General features: G+C 45.1%; 2 protein-coding genes across 2 annotated transcripts in view; both read right to left on the bottom strand.

The window, feature by feature from the left end:
* The window catches only part of LOC131669629 (prolyl 4-hydroxylase subunit alpha-1), a 181,751-nt gene that overhangs the window by 159,957 nt on the left and 5,300 nt on the right, over positions 1–16,494 (bottom strand). The window contains exon 2 of the mRNA XM_058944634.1: positions 1,277–1,337. The gene's annotated coding sequence lies outside the window, so the exon portion shown is untranslated. The remainder of the gene's footprint in view (positions 1–1,276; positions 1,338–16,494) is intronic.
* Positions 2,217–3,603, bottom strand: LOC131669631 (uncharacterized). The gene is made up of 2 exons (XM_058944638.1): positions 2,657–3,603; positions 2,217–2,575 (listed from the first exon to the last, which is right to left on the bottom strand). Exons 1-2 carry the CDS (start codon positions 3,579–3,581, stop codon positions 2,367–2,369), a joined length of 1,134 nt encoding a protein of 377 aa, XP_058800621.1. The 5' UTR covers positions 3,582–3,603; the 3' UTR covers positions 2,217–2,366.

A 16,494-nucleotide genomic window follows, 5' to 3' on the forward strand; every position in this document is an offset into this window, starting at 1 on the left:
CTACACGTTGACGCGTGTGTGTACACTTCTCGCTCTTTCCCTCTCTCGTTTGGTCGGTCGGGTGATTTTTCGTTCTGCTTTGACATTTGTTTTCGCTCGCTCTTTTCGCAGTTCTCTCCCTCTTTGGTCGTTTGACTTTATTGTGCGTCAGTTGTTCCTCCCCTCCTCCCCCGATTTCTTTTCGTAGTGGTGATCACAGATATTTTTCGTTCCTTTCCGGGTTCGCAATCAACTACTATTGAAAAAATTGTAGAATATCTTATACCCTCGGGCACAGAGAGCTGAATTTAGTAGATTTTCGATTTTATTATTTTTGGAAATGAATCAAATTAGCTGTTGATTCTAGCATCGAATAAACTGATATTAAAGAAAATCGGATTTTTTTAAATATATCTCTGCCACCGATCGAAATAGAATTCTCCGAGAGAAAACTTCCATCTTCTAATTGACTGAGTAATGAATTCAAGTTCAATTCGGTGTCCGGATATTTTGTTCATTCAAGGAAATGAGCATTTTCAAGCTACCAGAAATAAATAGAAAAACCGGCAACATCAATCGTTAATCGCCATCGACTTTCTCAGTGACCCCATGAAACCGGCGATAGCTCGAAAAAAACTGGCAAACCCGAGAGCACATGAAAGATAAAGCGATGCCCGTGAGATTCAAGATTCAATAGCGAAAGTGGCAACAACTGCTATTAAAATTGCATACTGTCCCGAGGCACAACCACGACGACGAGTACGACGATCGACTTGCGTCCCTGTGGGAGCACAAACGGGAGTCGATTTCGCGCACGCCACTATGGGAATGCGTAATGCTTTAATTATATATGCCGCCTATAGGGATGAAGTCTACGTCTATGCGTGCCTATTGCGTTTGCCGAGTAAATTAAATCGTTTTGTCAAGTTGCCGCCGCCAACGTCGAGTTAAGAAGACGCCGACGAAGGGGTGAGTACGTGCAAGGGTTAAATGATCCTTTCGGCTTTTGGATTAACTCGAGGACTCGCAGTGGAGAATATTGTTCCTCGAGTTTCCAAAAACAAACCTTGTATTTCAGTTTAATGACGAGATAAAAGTATTGAGTAATGGCGCCGTGAAACGTAATTTTACGAGTGAAAAACTTGTAAACTTGCACTTTGCCTGATGAAACGGCGCGAGGGAAATTTTTTTTTCTCCATGATCCTTATCCACAAAATGTACCGTAATAATTGGAAAAGCTTTCGTGGAAAATCTTTTCAACGTCCATTTTTTAATAAATTATTAATGAAATACTTACTCATTTTGATTCAGGCGCAGTGGACAATTCTCAGAATTTGGCAACGCAACGCATCAACCGCCTGCAAAAAGCAAAAAAAAGTTGGAAACATCAGTAGCAGTAACGAAAAAAACATACACGCAAACAAAGCCACACGCCGTATTTTAATATTGTGTTTCTCTCTGCCGCGGCGCCGCCACAACCGCGAACGAAAATTAATTCGTCGGCAACGACCTACGCGTATTCGACGCTTCTCTCTCGCTCTCTCTCTCTCTCTCTTTCTCTCTCTCTCTCGGCGGTGAATCGCAAATGCAAAAATAATGGCAGCGGCTGCGCTTCGATATCCTCCTCGAATTAGTCATGAGCCAGTGAGTCGACGAGGCCGCTGCTGCGGCAATCGGCGAGCTGCAGCGGTGCAGAGAGCGACGCCGCTTAATATTTATCCACCCGCGTCGCGTTTTAACCCCTCCCCCTCCCCCTTGCTACGTATATGCTTGGCGCGCGTTGAATGCCCAACGATACACACACCGCTACACACACGTGCTATTATAATAATTCCTTTGTGCGCGCGCTACGACCACTTTTTTCCCGACGTTCACGGACTTTAGCCATCTCTTTTTTTACCATTCTGAGGGCAGAGAATGTCGCGAGTAGTTTTGGTCAACGAACGACCGGACGCGCGATTTGTCTTGATGTTTTTTCCGCTGGTTTTAAAAGTGTTTTTTCGCCAAAAGGCTTATTGCAGGGATCTTTTAAATGATTTAACGAAACTGCTGGAATGTAATTATCGTTTAGCGCTCAAATAAAAAAAACTACTAGCTGAATTTTTACGTGTCTGACGGCAGTTTTGTTGTTTGGTGAACGTCGTCGTTTATGTTGAATAGATAATAAGTTGTGTTGGATGGAGATTGAAGAAAAAATCAAAAGAATAACAATCGTTCGAAACATTTATTTCCAGGATATGATATATTGATTTGGCTTATAGATATGAAAGCAATATGTCACAACGTTACAACTAAAAATATTACAAGCAGATCTTACGAACGCAATTCATAAAAGCATTTACATGTTGTAACTACAAACAATTAAATAAAACTGAATATGTGTTTTATTATTGGAAAAATCTATTCTTGTCTACGTAATTGACAAGTTCTTTTACAGCTTCTTCCAATCTACAGCGATAATCTTGGTCTGATTGCATGACCTTCTTAACAAAATCTTTACGGCTCACGAGATCGTATGATTGCTGAAGAACAGGATTTCTCGTGTATTCTTCAGTGAACTGTTTGTTCAAATACACTAGAGGACCGAGATGTACAACTGAAAATAGTCCGTAAATTCGCTTCCTCTCAATAATTTCAAACACTTTTTCTAAGGAGATGATTTTGTCATTTACGATACCATTGAGAAGAAGAACTTCTTTCAGCACTGAATGATAGAGTTCTAAAGAAAAATTTTCAAGTTCCAGTCTCGTGGCTCTATCCAAGTTCAGATGAAGTATTTGCACGACATCTGTAGCAAAAGAGCCATAAGCAACAGTTTGAAAATCTAAAAGTCGACAAGACTCGTCATCTTCTGAGAACATCATATTGTTTACCCAAAGATCTTGATGGCAAATAACATTCCACTTGCTGCCTGTCAGATGATTTCCCTGAGTTACAATATGGTAAGCCATCGTAACGTACTTCGAGTCAAGACCCAAATCGCAAGCTATACTTTCGCCCACTTCCATGCCAGTTGCGAGAAACCGTGAATTCGGCCCGTCATCATTCTTGAATTTTCGCGCTCCGAAAAAGCCTGGAAATGCAGCTGTCAAAGGCACTTTCAGCTGCTTCTCTAGTAATATTGAGGAAGCATGGAACCGCGCCAACGCCGCAATTGCGGCTCTTAATTGTTTCGTGGTTAATTTTCCAGCAGCCAAGTGGAATCCTTGTGACTTTAGATCATCCAGAACCAGTACATTTTCTTTGACGAGGTGACATTGCGGTGCCCAAGACTCGACGTGAAAATTCCGAAGCAGTGGTATAAAGTTACCATAAAAGTGACTTTCTTCCCGAAAAACACGTTTAACAAAAGCGTTGCTCTCTGGTGCAAGCGTCTTTGCAAAAAAAGTGCAATCATGTGTTGACTCACGGTCATCAATATCCTCCTGCGCGTGTATGGTCAGAAGCGATTGTTCGCTCAGATATCCAAGTTTTTCAATAGAGAAGGGTTCTGTTTTTAAACTGATGGTTTTCAACTTTTTTACGCTAAAAATCTTACCGGCCAACTCTGCAGCTTCTTCTCGGGTTATGTAACTAGTAGACGACGCCAAGATTTGAGACATTCTGCAAGCGCGAAATGATCTAACTGGCTAGTGTGCTAAATTTAATGTGTTACTGGCGGCGAACAGTCACAGACGAATAAAATACACACTTGGTATTATGTCGTCAATTTTAATCGGGTTTCAAATTACGAGACACGTTTATCACGAGAAAATATCTTATCTCGTTCCTAATAGATAAACATTTTTTTTATTGTAGACTTGTTAATGTGTTCATAGGAATTAATAACTGATCTAGGTGACTAAAGTACCTGTAAATTACTCAGACATCGAATTAACTCAGTGATACGTAAAATGACAAGGTTCGTCATCTTGTCAGAAGATTGAATATAATTGTTCATCTACCTCAATGGCAGTATACCGTTATAGATGCCTCATTTTAATTAAGATTGTTTAAATGATATTTTGAAAAGTTCTTAAATATGTCCATACTAGTGATGTCTAGCGCGCACATTTTTATCGTATTTTTTTCGTACTCTTTTTAATGCAAAAAAATGTAGAACAAAACATTTAATAGAAAATTTTTAATGGAAAAATTGAAAATTCGAACATTCAATATTCATTAAATATTCCTATGATTTGATATGGAATATAGTCAAAGATATTATTTGTTGGTAAATAAGTATGCAGTTACGTTGATATTCATGATTTAATTATGTTATTAATGATGTTTTGAATTTTTATCATCCGAAATTCTATGTTGAAAAATCATAAAAAAGTTTCAAAAACATGATTAAAAATGTATTATGGATGGAAAGCTCTAAGAACATTACAGTTTTTGCTGATCGTATCTTCACGATGTAAATAACATACTTGGTAGATGTTCACGATTGTAATCAGTGCATTCTTTAAAAAAAATTTCTAATATTTTAATTAATTAATCGTCTACAAAAATCTGCACTAATCTTTCATGAGCGTATACAAGACATATATACTATCGCATAATAGCTGATCACGTGACTATCTTTCAGTCAAATAAATGGCAAATAAACTGGCTTCACTTTGTCAGGTTTTTTTATGAGTAAGGATAAGAGGCTATTATAGACTATTACGCTTCAGCGAGAAAAGCTGACATTCGACAATGTCACGTGCAGGCTTTGGAAACACTGCACTAGGTTATCTAGAGTTACCTCCAGTAAACTAAAAAATGTGTTGACACTTTAGTTTAGGAAAGAAAAACCTTATCGACAAGTAGCATTTAGTTGCAAATACGTGAAATTCGACAAAACATTAGCATAAAGGAAACAAAGCGACAAGCTCGTCTCGTATAAACAAAGCAGACTCGGCTGAAACAATAACTTTACTCGTGAATTCTACACTTTTGACCAATTTCAGGACCTGTTATTTTCGGGGATATCGAGGATGGAACGAATTGGCATACAGTGCCCGAGCTGAATGAGTGGCATCTGATTCGGCTGAAATTTACAGGCCAATTATCTTTAATAGCGTGCGAGGGTGGCCAGTGTATGCCACCCTTTCCCCATCTCATCACCAACCGACGATTTATAAGCGAAAAAGCCACACGATAACGTAAATAATTCTTTTATTTTTGAAATTTTACAGGCCATTTTTTGATCTCGTTAGTCACGACATTTATTTTCATTGGTTCACAGCCAACTTGAATAGTTTCGGAAAATTACAGTGCAATTTTCAAGCGTTTGACAAATAATAAAATAATAAAAGCATAATGCGCGATGATTATGCGTAAGTATACTTGTTTCATTCATGTTTATAGATTGCGGAAAAGCAATGAACCAGCAGGTGGGCTAATGAAACATGAATGCAAAAAGAAAAGAGAAAGCGTTGCGGGCTTTTGTATTTTTCATAGCTTTCGACCAGACGTTAAGTTTTATGTAGGTCGTATTTTAAGCTTTTTAACAATTGTATACCTGATTTCCCATGGCTTCCATAACTCTGCATTGATCTGATGAAACAACGCGGCCGGTTTTAAAGCCTCGAATCTCATTTCTCAATACGGTTTGTAGGTCCGTGACGATGACTAAAACATGCGGTCAATTCAACCGACAAAAGATACTTTTAAAATCCTGAAATGACCCCGAAATGACTTGATTCAGTGTACAGAAAAAGTATTTTCTGTGATTGATGTCACTAAATTTGGTAATGCCCTCAGAATATAAACTCATCGTATAAAACTTACCATCAGACGTGAATATTTTATTGAAACTCCTCGATAAAATTTCCTCGAGCGCGCAGTGATCAAGAAACTAAAAATAAAATTACAGCTTCCTAAAAATTTTTATATGCTCATTCGGCTCCTCCTCCCCATTTCCACACTAAAGTCTCAAATATACGCTGCCAAAAAGAGTTACATCTTTTTCCTTTTCCGCGTAGCGACTACTGTTATTGCATTTCCTTCTTTTATAGCCTAGTTGTATGCCTTGGACAAATGCGCGGCATCATTTTTTTATACGCGAAACTACCTTAAAAGAAAAAAACAGATACATGAACAATAGTCTTGTAAAATTCAATAAGCTCAATTCACCTGTCAAAAGTATGAGAAATGTAGAACATACAGGTAGACGCGCACACGGACGCAAGAATTAAAATGTGAGCATAAAAATTTCTCTGAGCAACGAAAAAAAAAAATTTCTCACTCCCGTCCAATTTACGACACACAACGTGACACTCACGCTCGTAATATTTCACATCGACTACTACACGCCGTAATCATAAATAACAAAAAAAAAACGAAAAAAAATAGGACGAGAGCGATGCATCAGTTCCGTGTTGTAAAACAAATCTTTTAATCAAAACGATAGTACGCTCGTAAAAAAAAAAAACAAAATTGAAAGCCACCCCAGTCAGAGAAGCATTAAGTTCGGCACGGAATGTGGGAAGGCTCGTAAACTTCCGGTAACTTTATAAAAAGTCGGTTGCATCCGTGAGAAATTCCCGATCCCTCCGGTTAAATATGTAGAACGTCGAGGAGGAGGGGGGGGGGGGGCGATAAAAAAAAAGCGCAATCGCTTTTAAGGACGGGTAACGAGATTCCGGATGGATTTCTTTTATGCTCTTTGTGCCCGCTGATACGAGGCGACTTCGATCCCACCGCCACTCCTCGGCCCCGTAGACGAGATTTCTTCCATTACGCTTCCTTCAGGATTCTTTCGCGCGCGCGCGCGCGTTCTGTTGCGACGAGTAAAAGCTGGAAATCATTTTTCTCTCTCGTCGTTTTTTCTTCTCTCTGCTCCATCCAACGAGGTTCCGTGTATAAAGGCTCTGATTAAGGCTGTGCTCACCGGCTCTTCGCTCGCAGCTAATGGAATTAAGCTCGCAAATGTGACTTGATAATGATAAAGAAAAAAGTGTTTTCTTTTATCGAGCTTCTGAGCTTTTCATTGTCTCCGCCATGCTAAGGACAGACTTATCAGTTGACTGAAGCGAATCGAGTGCAAATAATAACCGAAGAACATTTGAGGCACGCAGGTCGTAATGGATTTTGATATTAAATCACGTAATAATTACATCTGCATATTCAGTTGCGCGATCTCATCAGACTTGCGCGTCTTTCGAAAACACGAGTATCGCGATGAAATTGAAAAGTACTGCAAATCAATTTGCAGTAGGACAATAATGGCGTCTGCAGAAAACAAAGATCGAAATCCGTCTCTCCACTAAAATATCGACGTCCGATAAAAATCGTGATCAAGCTTCATTCGAAAGTCCTCAAGCGAGAAGAGGGAAGTCTAAGTTTCGACGGCGACGATAAGGCTCGAATCGCGCGAGGCAAATGTGCAGGTCTCGAGCGGGGAAGTCAGCTTTTCAAACTTTTCAACTTTCGCTGGCCGCGTGCACTTTGACGGCCACGCGGGCGGCTTATTGGCGGCGAAAAATTGGCCAATCGAGCGGCGAATAAAAAATGGAAAGCGATACTTGCTCTTCGCTAACTTTTTAATTTATCCGATAAAATAGGACTCCTCCGTCTGTTTCGATATTCTGAAACTTGGGACCGGCAAGAAGATTGCCGCTCCGAATAGGATAATGGCACATTACCGCGATTCGAATTGTGGCCAACTCGCGAATGAGAAGCGCTCGAGAAAATGCTGCCCCCTCGTGGCGACTGGGCCAGTGGAGAGGATGTCACGAGCGGGCAGCGGCTCGAGACGCGTGCACGTCAAAGTGCATCGGTAAAAGGAGGGTAAGAAGGCGGCGCGGCGGCCTGCCAGTCGGCAAATATTAGCCGACATCGCGTTTCCGCGTCAAAGCTCGGCTCTCGCGCGCCGGAGGGGAGGTGGCTTCATTAATCCAACGTGCAAACTTGGCGTACAGCCCCCTTCCCGCGCCCATCGCCCCATCTCACTTATCCACTCGCCCTCGCATACGAAGGCGACGTAATTGTGTTTATCGCGCGAATCAACCGTGACGCGCGTTATTTCCCAGCGAAACCGTCGCGCGCGCTCACGTTTCTGCCGCGAAGAGCGAGGTGGAGTTCTGTTTTTTTTTTCGGCCTTCCGACGCAGTGCGCGTGCCGCGGCAATTTTGGCGCTCGATTCGCCGGTCGTCGGGCGCGAATCCGTGACGAGGCGAGATTCGCTCGAAGTGCGAACCCTGTCGCGAGGGCGATAATTTCGCGACTCGGACGACGCCACGGAAGCGCAACGGGCGCTCTTTGTGTGCCCCGTTATGCAAACGGCAAACACGACTTGAGCGCGCCGAGGAGAGTGGCGAGCGGCGCGCGGCGCGCGGCGGCGACTGATTGCGGCGCATGAATAAACGCTCACGTTTTCGGATTTTCGATGCGCGGAGATAGGCGGCGAAAGGCTTTTCCAGAGAGCGAAGAGAGATTTCATTCTCCGACGTTGGTTCCGACCGCTGCGATGGACTGTACGCGTTGAATTGATATTCACTCTCCGAGGAGAAAACTTTTTTTCCTTCGCCTCGACGTCCGTTGACTGTGCAAAGAAAGGGTCGCCGCGGCTGGGAAATGGATTATTTATTTGTTTGTCGAAGAACGCTTGTTCAACGTCAAAAATAAAAATACGGAAATCAATAAGCGCGCACAAAGGTGCGTCGATGAATAATCGCACACGAAGCAGCGATCGGCGCCCAAACGACGAATTCATCTTAATTTGATACTCGCCGCGGGAATAATTGATGGCCCTCAATTTGTCGGCGGGCGAATCGTCCCGAAGCGCGTCGCGCACTTTATTAATGCCATTCGTGGATCAGAGAATCGTCGCACGTATAGGCGCTCTCCAAAAGTGATATTAATTCCGGGGAGCTTGAACTTGAAGCGAGGCGCGCTCTCGCGCGGCAAGTGTGCCAGAGCTGCGTTGCTGCCACACAACTCGTAAATGAAGTAGCTATCGCGCGCGCGCCATGAAACTTTATTCATTGAAAATGTTTGAACGACGTTAATTCGGCCCTGTAGCATTCCAACTGCGATCGCACTTTGACTGTTGTTATTGCAAGGCGACGCTCGCGCACGGCTAATTAGACCTGAGTGCGCGGTTCCCGGTGCAACTTTCGCTTCTTGTTCGTTTCGTCGATGCTGACTCGATCCGGACGTCAACCTCCTTGCAATTTTCAAGATTGCGCCAACTTTTGTCGCTCTCGTCATTTTTACGATTGGTGCTGTTTGCTGCTTCGTGCACGCTGACATGCATTTCGTCGGGCAACGTTGCGAAGATAGCGATGGCGCCCATATTAAAAGCGTGCCAAGCAATAGCAATCAATTGCTCAGAACAAAAGATATGACTCGAGTCAACGTGCGACGCATCGTAATGCTGAAATATCAATGCCACATGCTGCGCGCACGGACGTACCTTGCGGCGTCAAAAAAAAGAAAGAAATCTGTAAGCTCGCGTAGCGAAACAAGGAGAAGGCAAGTCGGGCTTCGAATATCTTTGTGAAACACACGTATGTAGTAGAAGCCGAGACGAGCGGAAGGAAAGTGACACAAAAGGAGAAAAGGCATATCTCCCCTCCCTTCTGTACTCTCGAAGGGGGGTAATCGAAAAGGAGTGACGTCGGCAGAATCAATATTGGGCGATATTTGTTCTCTCTCTCTCTCTCCCTTCCTTTCTGTATCTGTATTTGTTCGCGTATATTCATACTTGAAGGAAAAACAGTAGGTTGCCTTTTCAACATAAATGGCGCTCGTCGGCTGAGGCAAAGAGAACGTTGTGGCATAGAAAATAGGCAGAAGCATTATATCTTATCCTAACTGTAATCGTTGAATATAAATTGAAAATTTCGGGAATTTCCAACGTAGCGCTCCGGCGAATATGCACTCTCTCTCTCTCTCTTTTTCTCTTGTATTGTACATGCAGGAAAGACAGCCGCCTTTTTCTTACTGTGCGCACGTGCGTGACGACGTTGATGACTCCGATCTTTACACGAACGACGCTCGAGACTACGTCAAGCTACTGTTTTCACCCGCGCGCCGCTACTCACGTGCGAATTCGACACTGACTCGTTGCAAATATTTGCCGATCAGTCATCTCGTTACGCCTAATATCGAGCTGGCCCCGAAAACATTGTATTTTCTCTTTTTTATTTTCATCTCGTTCGGAGCTCGTCGACGGAATCACACGTCCGAGTGGCAGGAGGCAAAAGTGCAAATAACGTACCGACGAACGGCAAATTAGGCGTACGCGCGCGTGCCCGCGAGCGACGTTTAATTTGGCGGCGACTGCGCGCTAAGCGAACTTTAATTTCGGTTTTATTTAGCGCGCGGTTAATTGCCATTAACGATAAAAATGGCTAGTTTCCTTGGCGATTTTCACTTCGGTTCGGAGCTCAAATCGCGACAAAGCGGCCGCGCAATTGCTGGTCTCTTTCGGGATGCGTCGGCGAGCCAGTTTTTCAAGTATTTCGAGTGATTCAAGCCGCTGCTCGCTCGGAAATTCTATCCCCTTTGCCAATGCGCGGGGTTATTTATCATTGAATGCGAGCATCGCGAAATTGCATGGGAGATGAGGACGATTTTTCAAAGGGAATTGTCGTCCGACTAACTCGGTAACATAAGTTTGGCCGAGTGTTTGTAAAGTCGAGTTCATACGGCAGTGGAGTTACGCAATCCTGTTGAATTGAATTTACCGTCGCATATAATATTATAGCCGTGCCACTTCCACAAGGCGGATTAGGTTCAATATATTTTGCAACAGCGACACGCGTAGCGGCGTAATGAAGCCATTGCTCAGCTCAACATCCAAAATAAGAAAATTGCTTTCCAAGAAAAGTTGGTATCAATGTTGGCTCTTGCACTCACCAGCCTCCGGTGCGGTACTATTAAGGCTGATGAAAAGCTCCGTCATGTGTGTGTGTATACGCGCCCTTATTATGAATCCGTAATAGCTAGCACCGCGTCGCTAATTGAGTTGATGCTATAACTCATTCGCGATTTTACAGTTTCCCGGAGAGGGAGGGAGGGAGAGAAGACAACGAGGGCTCGTTCCTTGTTATCCTCTCGATTGTATTTATACCCCCTGATGTAATATGCGGAGATTGTATTTTCCGCTGCTTACGGGTGCATGGTTCGCCTTGATAACGTGCTCGCGAGGATATTTGAATCAACATTTGCAATTGCACACGGCGCGATTGCAATAGCTTTTCTCAAAATCGTAACGGACGCGAGCGCGCACGACTATATTTTTTTTTAATTGGTGCCACGCGTCCAAAATTCACGCCTACCGGCTGCCATTGACAACCAAGAGAAGAATTCTACGGACGACAGGGGAAAAAATGACTCTCGCGCCGGAGTAAACGAGAGGTTCGAAAAAGAAAAAGGAAAAGAATCGGCTGTTTATTCTGCCCTCGAAAACTCGGTAGCGCTAAAGCTGAAAAGAAGCGAGCATTCAGCCGAACAGCAAGCTCCCTTCCGTCCGCGGTTCATCTTCCAGCAGCAGCTGCATTATGCATTTCCTCGGACCATCGAGCTTGCGCGAGAGAATGCTTATCTGTTGATGACGGCTGATGCAATGTGGACGTTCGTTATTTCGGCCCAGCCGGGAGCTACCAATTCCAACGCCTTATTCGTGAAACTCAAGCGAAGGCTCCGTTGTGCGTACGATTTCTTAATAGCGTTGTCTACCGTCGCGAAAAAGGAAAACGAAACAACGATAGTTGACACGCTGCCGCTGCGCGAGATCCGACCTCGCGTCTAAATCTGAAACGCGCGTAAAATGGCACGAAGCGGGCGCTAGCGTAAACGAACACGACGATCCGAATTCAATGTCGAACAAAGCTCGCGCATAATCGCGTTTTAATTAAACGGCAAACGCGGGCCACGCGAGGCGCCACACGATTGCAGTCTGTCAAAGGGCATCCGATGATCGAGTGCCACCGCGCCCTCTGCCCCCGCTCCCGGCATTATCGCGCGGCGACCGCGCATTCGAGTGGCTTTCTTCTTTCGCTCGTTTTTCCGCGCTGGCGGCCGCAACGGCGACACGGAAGGCGTTACGCGTCGCGTAACGCCGGCGAGGCTCCGAGAGACGGGGCGCGGCGCCGAAAATTACGCCACGTGTCCCTCGCGGCAGGGAGGCCGCCGATTTCCCACACACCTTTCTCGGGCGCGCGCCGAAATCGGTGCCGGACGTCGTTAGTCGTACGTCGCTGCGCGGAATTAAACGCCTCTGTGCGTACACGCGTAGCCGCGCGCGAAATTGGGCCAACACTTTGGCTTTATCGATGCCCCGCCTTCTCTTCGATTTTCCACGAATCAGCGTGGTAAACTTTACCAGTGCACGTCGTGCCTTCTCTAGTAGAAATTGAACGAAAAAAGAAAGCGTATTTCTCAGAGAGTCGACCTTGTTTGAAGCAAATATAAGCGAAAATAAAAAAAAAACCATTTAACGTCGGCTAATTACTTATTAGCTATCTGTTTAAGTGTATGTGTAGGCAATACGCTCAACGTAAATACGAGTCACGAGCAGATGCTTCATAGTAATTTATAAAATAGGTACTGTCGTATAACGCCGATACTAAAGCCATCAAAACTTTTAATCTCTCGGACGTACGAGTCGCGGGTTTCAAATAGAATCGCATCTCGAGCAACAACGAAATAAGTCCTCGAGGCAACATTATTTAGTTTCAAATGAAGGCCCTGCCGCTGTAAGCCGGAAGCAAAGAACTCGAGCTCTCGGCGTAACCATTAGATTTAAATGCAGTGCAGCTGACTCGCGCTCGAAAGCCGGCGGCGTCGGCGGCGGCGGCATCGCATTAATTAGCAATGAAAATCCCTCCGGTGATAAAAATAAAAGCGAGGGCCGCGGGCGACAATCGCGCTGCAGTTAAGGGCAATCGGCGCAGTAATCGCAGGTGAAAAATCCGTCGGGCGCGCAGCCTCGCTTTTTCCAACCCGTGAAAAGCATCTCGAGGAGTTTACTGCAGCGCGCGCGCGAGAGCGAGAGGAGGCTAATGAAAGCGCGCTCGCCAGGCTGTAACGTATTGCGCAATAAGCGCGGGAGGAGTGGGAGGGACGATCCTTATTGTTATGCAAATGGGTGTAGCTTGTATCGTCGCCGACGGGGACGCTGCTTAGATTACGAGCGCCTTACAAGCGCGCGTATCGCGGCAGCCGGACGTAGTATTGTCCGATAGGGACGATTGTGCGCCGATATATTCGAGCGACTTTCGAGCGCGCCTCTGTCTTTTTCTCGTTGCCGTTTTATTCGCCCGACTCCGTGCGATCCGGCAAAGCGACGACGCTGCATAGTTGCAGCGCGGAAGCAGCTCCACCCGCCGGACAATCGTTAGTTTGCCGTTGCACGTCCGCGGCCAGATCTTTCTTCGCGGTCGGCGTAGTTCTCCATTGACGAGCCATACCTCTTGCGACCTTCAATGCCGCAAGACGTACCGTTGAGCGATTCGAATGCAATCTCGATTTGGAAATTCGGAAAAGCGCTTCTCGGCTGAGAACGTGACTGATTCAAATTAATTGGCATGACTCATCAGTGGATCGTGCAACGATTCCAAACAACTGATCATTCGGTACGCGAAACAGTGTTCGAGTCCCTCCTCGTCTTCATTCTTGACGAACATCTTAAAAAAGAAACTTGGCGTTTGCGCTATGCAACGCAATTTGGCAATTTTTGTTTGTAGCCAACGTGAAACAATGAAACTGGCACACTGGAAAAGTAAGGGTTTCTACGATAAGTCGAAATAAGCGTCTGCCCGTGCACATGCAAAAGAAGAAAGATAGAGAGAGAGAGAGAGAGAGAGAGAAAGAGAGAAAGGGGATCTTATCGGCAGCGCGCGCGCGACGTTTCCTGGCGCGGTGCAGAGAAAGAGAACGGAAACGTTCGCTTCCTCTCTCTCTCTCTCTCTCTCTCTCTCTCTGTCGGTATAGCGTCGCCATTACAAAGACACGCAGACAAGGGGAGGCGACAAATAAAAATTTTACGCGAAATGCGCTTAGACGCACCACTGCGGAGGGAGCGCAAGCGCTTGGCTTTCCAACCTCGTGCGAGCAGTGCTCTTCCGTAGCGTCTGCTTGCGCGATGCACTTCCAAGGTAGAGCGGCTTATGCGTTGCCTGAATGCCCAACTCTCGCAAACGGCGAACGCCGGCTTGTCAGTTGACTTTGTTATTATTTTTCTTTTTCACTTTGCAAATGTTGCCGCGAAGGCACGCCGGAGCAGGTGTCTCCAGCGGCACTCGATACATCTACTTATCTAACTAATTGAACTCCCGTAAGAAGACTTTGCCAACGAAATTTCGCTCCTTGCCAAGGGCTTACGCAAATTTTTACGCTTACTCGACAATTCAACTCTCTCTCTCGAATACAATTTCGAAAATCGTCAACGTCAAAAGTTCCATCGCTCGAAGAGGAGAACGAGGAAAAAAAAACGTAGATCACAGGATAAACAGAATTAATCGGCTGGCATTGCGAAAACAGTGTCGCGACGCGCCAGACAAAACAAAGGCCTTCTCCGCCTCCCTCTCTGTCCCTTTCTTTCGCAGTTAATTCAAATGGGTGTCTCTCCCCCGCTTGTTCCGAAGAATCTACTTAGCAAGTCAAGTAAGGGAAGGCCGCGAATACAATGCTTCCGTATATAAACGTCAACGTCTCCATCTCTCCTTGCTTTCTTTTCTTCTCTCCTGCCGAATTCTGCATATATACGTATATTCCTATTCGGCGTGCGCGCGCGCCAACGGTGCAGCGCAAGGATGATTTAGCTGACTGAGGCGCAGCAAATTACGCCGGTGCTTCGTATTTAGGAATAATGGCGCGTCGCGCGCGAGATTTCGGAAAAGCCGGCTTTTCGAAATGAATTCTCGCGACGATATAAATGCCTGGGACACGTGACAAGCGGATCGGCTGTCATGCGTACGGCCAAAATGAATAATCGGATTTTACTGCCGGCTTCTCTCAATATTTACGTTAATCAATCAAATGGCGGATTTTTATCCACACCGAGCATCCACAAATTTGGCGTCGACAGCGCGACTGCGCCTCGCGCGCAAATCCTTTTCGCCGAATTAAATATGCGCGCGCAGATGAAGAAAAAACAAAGTCCGTTAAATGAGATAACGAATCAATCATTGAATCCTGGCAAACAGCCAGCCAATGTGGATTGAAGCGCGATAAGATACGAAAGCTTTCGAACGGAATGAAAGAATAACCCTTCGGGCGACAGGTCAATTACTGAAGCATCTAATACGCGAGTGGGTCGCAGTGAGGTGCAAAGAAAAAAAAACTGAAGTGCGCGTTTACAGCTGAATGGTATAATGAGTGGCTTCGACAGCAGAGCTCAGCGATGATAGTGGCGACGCTTTCAAGGGGCCTCTCGATATACACGTTTCGTCGTCTGTTTTGCGTGCCCACTTTCTTTTTACGATTGATTAATCGCTCGTTTCGACAACTCGTCGTCGCGCACGTCGCTCGACAGAAAGACAATTTTTTCATTTATTTATATATTTTTTCGTTACTTTGTGTGACACGCGTGTGATGCATTTACGTTAATTTGCAAAGGCTGTATCGTAAAATTTGATCAAGTTTTTACGACTAATCACCTCGCACACTGTACCCTTCAATGTGATAATGAATTATAGATCGGCCCGTTACTCGAGAGACGCAATGGTAATGCGTGATAATCGTTAAAAAAAAGAAAGAAAACGTTAGACTTTTTTTCCTTGTTCACGCGTTAGCTCGCACAGTAAAGTAAAATTTTACGACGATAGCCAATGAACGTAAAAACAGCTAAAAGCTCTGTACGGCCTGGAAAAAAAAGTCGTCGTGCTTAGGATGTTTAAGTACTTTATGGTTATCGTAAAGAAAGGCAATCGACATCTGCTCTTCTTATTTCGCGTGAAATTCCGGCGACGCTGAGCGGAGGAAACTATACCACGATACGACTCAATCAGCCGCGCATTGTTTCACATTTCGATCGTGGGGTTTGGGTTTCTCCAAGCACAACGATCGCGTCCCTTATGGATATTTCGGGATACGAGCCAGACATCTGAATATCAATAAGAATCCGATACGAACAAGTATGGAATATCGAAGTTTCACTCTCTCTCTCTCTCTCCTGCTCTTTCTCCCTGTTCATTTGGCTCAAGCTGTTCGATCGCGTTCGATCGCCCATGTGAACGAGTAGCGGCCGCGGTGCACTTAATAAACGTTCTGCTCGACTGCCGCGAGATATTCGACGCTGGAATATGCTGCTTTACGTAACTTGTACTGCTTGCTGCTGCTTTGTTTTATCGGCTGAATTTTATTGCGTTTCACGCGAAGGGAAGGTAGGGAGAGCCGCGAGAATAAGTTATGCTTGATTTGATGGCGGTGCACTCTGGTTTTTTGAGTATTTGTACGGCGCGTTTCGCCAGCCTCGATAAAAGCTGCTGCCAAAAGATGTCTCGAGTGAAAGACACTTCGATTGGTAACTCTTTCTTCTCGTCGTTCATCGTCAAATCTAACGGGCGACTCCTTTCGAAGCGAAATTCATCCGCA

Source organism: Phymastichus coffea, unplaced genomic scaffold (genome assembly GCF_024137745.1).
Source record: "Phymastichus coffea isolate CEN01 unplaced genomic scaffold, Cenicafe_Pcof_1.1 PCOF00095, whole genome shotgun sequence".
Classification (NCBI taxonomy): domain Eukaryota; kingdom Metazoa; phylum Arthropoda; class Insecta; order Hymenoptera; family Eulophidae; genus Phymastichus; species Phymastichus coffea.

Excerpts from the sequence above, each read along its gene's own strand:
- LOC131669631 (XM_058944638.1), bottom strand. The coding sequence starts at position 3,581 with ATGTCTCAAATCTTGGCGTCGTCTACTAGTTACATAACCCGAGAAGAA. Across the intron at positions 2,576-2,656 it reads AGAAGTTCTTCTTCTCAATG|TTGTACATCTCGGTCCTCTA; the intron begins GTATCGTAAATG and ends GACTATTTTCAG.